At 35.3% G+C, this 7,821-nt stretch overlaps 1 protein-coding gene across 4 annotated transcripts; it reads left to right on the top strand.

Moving 5' to 3' along the window:
- On the top strand, nt 1-6,232 carry LOC132602911 (uncharacterized). Of its 4 annotated transcripts, none has more exons than XM_060315721.1 (4): nt 1-155; nt 3,450-3,870; nt 4,727-5,242; nt 5,797-6,232. In XM_060315721.1, the coding sequence occupies exons 2-4, from the start codon at nt 3,573-3,575 to the stop codon at nt 6,033-6,035; spliced, it is 1,053 nt and encodes a 350-aa protein (XP_060171704.1). In that variant the 5' UTR covers nt 1-155; nt 3,450-3,572; the 3' UTR covers nt 6,036-6,232. The 4 variants fall into 4 exon arrangements, with proteins under 4 accessions (XP_060171704.1, XP_060171707.1, XP_060171706.1 ...); XM_060315724.1 differs by having other exon boundaries at nt 34-155; nt 3,453-3,870; XM_060315723.1 differs by lacking the exon at nt 1-155 and adding an exon at nt 698-852.
- The last annotated feature ends 1,589 nt before the right edge of the window (nt 6,233-7,821 follow it).

The raw sequence follows: 7,821 nt of genomic DNA, 5'->3' as shown, positions 1-7,821 counted from the left end.
TCCCCAAAAATAAACCTTTTTGTTTTTTTGAAATTGAAACTCTTTTTTTTTTTTTTCATTCTTGTAAATCCACCGCCCTTCAAGATTTCAATATTTAATGCTTAATTAGTGTCTCCTAATTACTTTTTTCACTCCCTTTAATAGTCTGCAAAAAGGTACCTTCTTTTTTTCTATTTTTGAAATTTTTAGATTAATCAAGAAATGATTATATTGTTGATTTTGGTATTATTCTATACTTTTTTGAGAAATTTTCAAGTATTATATCATGGGTATTTGAGTTTTTGATGTTTATTGGTATTTTTAGACACACATATGGCTTTTTTCTTAATAATTTTTCTACTTTTGCAATTTTTAGATTAATCAAGAACTGATTGTTATGCTGTTTATAATGGTATTATTGTATTTTTTTTTTTTGTGTGTGTGTAATTTGTACATCCAAAACTGGTTATACATCCAAATCAAGAATTAGTCTATATATATATATATATATATATATATATATATATATTTTCTTGAAGTTTTCTATGTTTATATTTAAAAGAAATTGAGTTTATTGTGTATTTAAGGTTTGTTACTGTAATTTTTTAGTCTTTATTTATAGTTGTTAGTTTTACTCTTTTTAGTCTCTTTAACAGTCTGCAAAAAGGTACCTTATTTTTCCTTTTTTTTTTAAAAAAAAATTATATTAATCAAGGACTGATGATTTTGGTATTATTCTATCTTTTTTGGGAAATTATCAAGTATTATATTCTGTATTTGGTTTTTGATGTTTATTTTGGTATTTTTAGACACCCAATATGGCTTGCTTAAATTTTCTAGATTAATCAAGAACTGATTATGCTGTTGATTTTGGTATTATTCTATTATTTGCTAAGTATTATATTATGGGTATTCGAGTTTTTGATGTTTTGCTCATTTGTTTATTGCCATTTGATTGCTACTTATATTTGTTGGGCCGTTGTACTTTGGTTATCTTATTTATCTATAGTAGTTAATGCTCCTTTCTTTCCGGACTGTTCTACCATGACTTTCTCGCTTTTGTTATTCCTTGTTTTGATATTGTTTTCGATATGCTTGGTCATATCTGACCTTTTGTCTTGTTTTCCCCTCTTGTTTTCCTCTCTTGAGCCGAGGGTCTTTCGGAAACAGCCGCCCTACCTTTCAAGGTGGGGGGTTAGGTCTGCGTACACTCTACCCTCCCCAGACCCCACATGGTGGGATTATACTGGGCTTGTTGTTGTTGTTGTTGTTGAGTTTTTGATGTTTATTGGATTTTTAGACACTCATATTTTTTTTTTTTTCAAAAAGGTACCTTCTTTTTTCTATTTTTGTAATTTTTAGATTAATCAAGAACTGATTATGCTGTTGATTTTGGTATTATTCTATTATTTGCTAAGTATTATATTATGGGTATTTGAGTTTTTGATGTTTATTGGATTTTTAGACACATGTTTTTTTGTTTTTTTTTTTTTCCAAAAAGGTACCTTCTTTTTTCTATTTTTGTAATTTTTAGATTAATCAAGAACTGATTATTATGCTGTTTATTTTGGTATTATTGTGTTAAGTATTGTGGTCTGGGTATTTTAGTTTTTGATGTTTATTGGTATTTTTAGACACCCATATGGCTTTTTTCTTAAAAAGTTTCTATTTTTGAAATTTTTAGATAAATCAAGAACTGATTATGCTGTCGATTTTGGTATTATTCTGCTTCTTTTTTTTTTTTTTTTGGGAGTTTTTCATATATGGTCTGAGTTTTCGATGTTTCGTGGTAATTTTTGGATACCTATATGGCTTTCTTGAAGTTTTCTATGTTCATTTTTTCAAAAAAGTTGAGGTTTTGTGTTTTTAAGGGTGTGTTAGGTTACTGTAGCTTTTATTTGTAGTTGTTATGAATTGTATGTGAATTTGAATCATATATTATACATTAAGACGAGGAGAATGTTTTTTGTCTGTGAACCTGTTGGTTATTTGTGGCAGTATTAACCCCCTGTTTGGATGGTGGTTTCCCGTGGTTCATTAATGTATGGTTCTCTATGAAACCATGTTTGTTTTCATTGTTCTTAAAATTATGTGGTATGGTGTTGTAAACCCGTGGTTCATCCCATGGTTATATAACCATGAAAAGTCCCAAGGATTTGGTGATTTTTCCGTGGTTACATATTTCATTTCTCCATTATACCCCACCCTCCACCATCCATCCCACCCCACCCCCACGCTACCACTCACCCCCACCCCACCCTCCACCATCCACCCCACCCTACCACTCACCCCCACCTCACCCCCGCCACTCACTCCCACCACACCTTCACCCTACCACCCACTCACTCCCACCACACCTTCACCCTACCACCCACCCCACCCCCACTCCCAACTACCCCACTCCTCTGCCACCCACCCCAACCACCACCCACTACCCCTCACCACCCCCTAACCCCACCCCACAACCACTCACCCCCACCTACCACCCACTATCCCCACCCTCATCCCCCAACCACCCACTCCTCCACCACCGCCACCCACTACCCCTCACCACCGCCCACCCCCACCTTACCAGTTACCACCCATCCCACAACCACCCACCTCACACCACCCACCCCTCCACCACTCCCACTCACTACCTACTTATTTTTTAAAGTTCCTGTTTTGTTCTTTACCTGAGTTTTATTAATATATATAAACTAATTTCTAATTAAGAGTTAAGGGTATTTCAGTAAACTTGTAAGTAAGTGTAATAATCTGAGAATAGGATTAACTGGTGGATATAGTTAATAGAGACAGCCATATAAGTCCTGTTTGATTCTCATAGGTTTTGATAGTGATCCTTTTTAGATGTAATAAACTAGATGATTTATTGGTTGATATAGTTAATAGAGACCTGTCCTATAAAAATTTGCAATGTTTTTATGCCAACCTTTTGTTTCTTTGTAGCAACAACAACAACAACAACAACATACCCAGTGAAATCCCACAGTGTGTAGCAGTTTTGGTTTTAATAATTGGTAACAGTATTACTTGGTGGGTAATCTAATAAAGGGAAAAACTTAGTGCCTATTATGAACAATTTTTGAGCAATTGATTCATTTATAATCTATGTTTGGACTGTTAGCAATGAATAATATGCATGTGCTGCAGATGCTATTAGGGTTGTTTGGTTGCTGGTTAGAGTTATGCAGGGATTAGTTATCCATGTATTAGTTATTCCACCTTCTACCCTGCATAAAAGAATACATAGATTCCTTCGTAACTTATACATGTATTAGTTGTGCGGGATTGTAAACTGGTAACCAAACACCGTACTTGTTGTGCTGAATTTTATACATAGCAACTAAAATGCTACCAAACATGGTACTAGTTTAATACATGAATAATTCACTTCCTGACCAGCAACCAAACGACCCCTATGGTTTTACATTTCAGCAATATGTGACCTGTTGTTGTGGTTATTGCAGCAGCAAGAAACAAGTCTGTTGTGGATCCATTAAAACTTGGAGGGCTGTTGTTGCTGAGGTGATTGGGGCTTACATTAGCTTTTTCATTGAACGAAGCATTTCAAGTTCATCCAACCATCGAACATGGTTGGCAGCCCTTTAAGTCGGAAATGTAAAATGAAAAGCTCCATATGTAGTGAAGTTAAAGAAAACCAGTTAGAAGGAACACTTCCTACTTCGGTGTTATCTGTTGGGAGATCTAGCAAGAAGGACGCCCAAATTCTAAAGAAGAATTCATCACATGCTTTAAGCACAAAAGCTTTGTGTGGAACAGAAACCGAAAGCACACGCGAGTTGAGTAGCGCTGAGACAAAGAATAGAAGTTCATTTTCCTCTCCTACAATTAGTTCTTCCAAAAAAACTTATACAGAAAAGCAAAAAGGTAAGAGTAAATTTTCTTTCCTCTCATGCAATATACTTTGATAAAGCATGTGTAGTTGACTATAGCTTAGCTCTTGTCAAGCATGACTTTTTATTTTATCAAATTACTTGTTTGTTCATTTCGGCATGAAGGTGTTAGCCTTTAACTACAGATGACATCTTCTCTTTTTTGCTAAAACTCTTTGTGCAGTTACATGAATATATTATCCCTTGAAATCAGCTGAAATTTATAATCATACCATCATTTAGGTGCTAGTGGAGAAACAGAGATATTCCTATAATTCAGTCTTGATTTATGTAAAAGGGGGCAAGATTTAGGTAAAAGGGGAGAAATTGTTATTAGTGAGGGCACTACTATGACTTCTTAGTTTGTTTGACTTCCATATCTTTGGTTGTGAGACCTTATACTATCCGTTTGCTTTCCTCGATCAACAGAGACATTCTTTTTTCTTTTTTGGGATAAGAATGATAAACACAGAGATGTTCCTATAATTCAGTCTTGATTTATGTTTCGTTTTCATCCTCCGAAATGTTCATGTCTGGTGCTAGGCAACATACTCAGAGAAAGTAGAGTTCATATTAAGGGGATACATGAATGATATGGTACTTGAGGGTGTCTCTAAGCATTGATTTGCATTTTTTTTTTCATTATATAAATAATCTATATCCGTCTAACAATTTCACTTGGTGAGTTTACATATACTCATAATTGTTATGATTAAATTGAGAAGGATCTTTTCGTTGAATTTTTTTTTCAAGTATAGAGCAAAACTGGGGATGAAATTATTTGGAGTATTTTGTTCCAACTATTGCTTCAGGAGATTTCTAACATTAATTACTAACTACTGGTGATACAGTCCAAGTCCAGCAAATCAAGCCAAGGTTAAAAAAAGATTTGGAATCAGAAACAGCTAAGACAAGCCAAGTGAAAGATATGCCTGCTCCTAGAAGACCACCCTTGCCTGTACCTAAGAAAATCAAGAAGATTTCAGCTCCGCCTCAGGTCCTAAAGGAAATAACGCCCATCAAGACTTCTATCCATCAATCACCAGAAACAGCTAGACATACAAAGACACAGAGCAAAGCTCCCGTCCTTCAATCCAAATCTCAAAAGGCTCCAACTTCACAGCTTCCACAGAAAAGGATCCTCAACCAGAGTTCTGTAAGGCAATCTGAGCCATCTAAACAATATGTTAGAAGGTCTGGGACCCAGAAAACATCGGTTCCTCCCCAGGCTTTGGCGGGAAAGACAAGGATTCCGGCCTCCATCGGGAAGTCTAAAACATCCACAAGTACCAAGGAGCCTTCAAGAATTAGAGAGACATACTTAGGACATGAAGAGCCCAAGCCCGTTCATCATATTGTGTGGGAAGGTATGTCCAAGATTTTCTCTCGTCATCTGTACTTGTAAATGTTCAAGTCAGTGTTTGTAAAGAGGTTTTTAGAGACCACCATCTAGGATAGGAAAAAGCTTAATTTTATTCTTAAGCAAACTAGAGGCGGAGCCAAGATTTTTAATTAAGGGGTTCTTGACTATAGTCGTTTTTGCTTACTGGGTTCTGAATAGATTACTTATACATATTAAATGATTTTTTTAAAATTAATATAGAGCTTGAGCCAAAGTTATTGTGTTCTGCCGAACCCGTAAATACTACATTGGCTCCGCCCCTGAAGCAAACAGGATTAGCAGGCTTTTTACAGAATTCTAAGCAATCCTAAAGCTATTGATTGTTAGACATCCTATACACAGTCATACTATAGATTATGTGGCAAAGTTGATTTGCTTGGTTTTTCTGGGATGTGCACAACGAACAATATGATTTCAATTACATGAATCCTTGTGCTGCACCATGTTAATTTGCTGCTTTAGTGCAAATTCTGTTTTCTGCTTTAGTGCAACTTCTGACCAATAATTTGTAAATTGCAGGTCCAGAAGAAACATTTCATTCCTCTGGAATCATTTGTCCGCTATGCGAAAATGATATCTCTGACATGCCTGATGAATATGAAGATGAATATTATGACGATATTGAGCCTTCAGTTTTCCCGAGTGTTGCTATTTTGCCATGTGGACATTCTTTCCACGCCGAATGCTTGGAACGCATTACCCCTGAAGAGAACTCTAGTGATCCTCCATGCTTTTTTTGTCTCAGTTGCATGTCTTGAGCCTCAATCAATTTGTTGAGGGTATTCTTGAATCAGCTTGAAGTAATTTTGCCAAGTGTACAGATCCCTTATAGTTTAAAATCAGCTGCTCATTTTGTTCTCATTTTTTGTCAATATATAAATAGAAACATTCTACAGGCTAAATTTTCAACATTATTTGTGAGATTTTATATGCTTATTGAAAAGTTTTCAGTGCTTCAGTTTTGGCATGAGTTCTTACTTTCTTCATTTCCTATTAACCATGGTTTTTGTTTTGTACTTCTAGAGTTTTTATGACACCCAAAATCTGGTGTAATGTGTGGCTATTGACAGTATAGTTGTATATAGTGATGAGGTTATTTGTTAAAAGTCATGTAAGTAGTGTACAAGCCTTGCAAAATAGAGTTCTTTTAAGGATTAAGAGTAGATCAGTGGGAGAATCTTGAGTTTGGTTAGGTCATTTTGATGACTTCCCTGTTTGTTTAGGTCGTTTTGATGATTTCCCTGCTAAAAGTGTTGCTCTTTAGGAGAGTATAATGGCAACACTCCAAGCAGTTAGGAGTTTTCTTCTAACAATTCTTTATTTGGAATTTACTCTTATTAACAATCCCTTAATTGATATGTCAACAGATTTCCGATATGGAGCATAGATATATACGTGAAAATCTACAAACATTTCAACAGAACTGAAGTTCGAATCCATAATTTTGGAAGCACAATGAGTTCGATGCTAAGAACTTTAAAGGTTGAATATATCAAATTTAAATCTTGGATCAATTTTGTGGATGGAGAAAGTCATTGATATTTGATATTAAGGTATCAAGATGATCGAAGGAGGAGGAAGATATACAAAGAGGTCCTTTGATGTAGAGCAATATGGATTATTTCCATAATTGGCATTACAGGGTCATGAAACACAAATTCATGATTATCGGAGTTTTTCCTATGCATAGATTTTTTGAACTTCGGTCGGCAGCTCTGATTGGCCTAAAATTTGGTGGGTCCATCATAAACGGTCTGATGACCAATACCCATAGCTTCGCTACAACTAACTTCGTTTTTGGTTTTTGAGGTCATGAAGCACGAGATAGGGGTAAGGTCTGTGTACACTTTACCCTCCCTAGATCCCACACTTGTGGGATTTCCCTGGGTACGTTGTTTGTTGTTTGTTTTTGAAGCACGAATTCATGATTATCATAGTTTTTTATGTATTAGTACATAGGTTTTTCGAAATTTGGTCGACAGAATCCTATTGGCCTGAAATTTGATGCGTCTATCAAAAACACCCTAGTGACCTATATTCATTGCTTCGCCACGACTAACGCTTTTTCTTTTTGGCATTTCGGGTCATGAAACATGAAATCATGATTATCAAAGTTTCTCACGTGTATTAGTACATAGATTTTCCAGTATTTGGTCTACGAACTCCGATTGGCTTGAACTGTAGTAGAACTTAGATGTGCAATTATTCATCTACATGGGAACTTTCAAAGCTATCAATTGTTTTATTACTAGTATTGATTGGAATAAACGTGATATTAAAGGAGGATATACTAGAACTGACATTAGGTTATATAACAGTGCAAAAAATTGTTCTGACATGAATCAAACAATGCAGCACTCCATTTATTTCTTACGTTCTACTACTAATTATTAGTTGCAACGTAATTGCATATTCACAAAACGAGTTTCAACAAGTAAAAGTACTTTTATACACTTAAAGCTCATCAACTGCTTTAATCAACTAACACAGATAGGTTGCTGATCTAATCATTCTCAAAGTAAAGAAATCAAATTCTCCAACGAC

The sequence above is a fragment of the Lycium barbarum genome, chromosome 7 (genome assembly GCF_019175385.1).
Source record: "Lycium barbarum isolate Lr01 chromosome 7, ASM1917538v2, whole genome shotgun sequence".
NCBI lineage: Eukaryota > Viridiplantae > Streptophyta > Magnoliopsida > Solanales > Solanaceae > Lycium > Lycium barbarum.
Note: the sequence above shows the minus strand (reverse complement) of the source record. Positions and strands in the feature narration are given on the sequence as shown.

Bases quoted from the DNA above. Each gene is read 5' to 3' on its own strand.
- LOC132602911 (XM_060315721.1), top strand. From the start codon at position 3,573: ATGGTTGGCAGCCCTTTAAGTCGGAAATGTAAAATGAAAAGCTCCATA. The intron at 3,871-4,726 runs GTAAGAGTAAAT...CTGGTGATACAG, and splicing joins TTATACAGAAAAGCAAAAAG to TCCAAGTCCAGCAAATCAAG. The intron at 5,243-5,796 runs GTATGTCCAAGA...TGTAAATTGCAG, and splicing joins TCATCATATTGTGTGGGAAG to GTCCAGAAGAAACATTTCAT.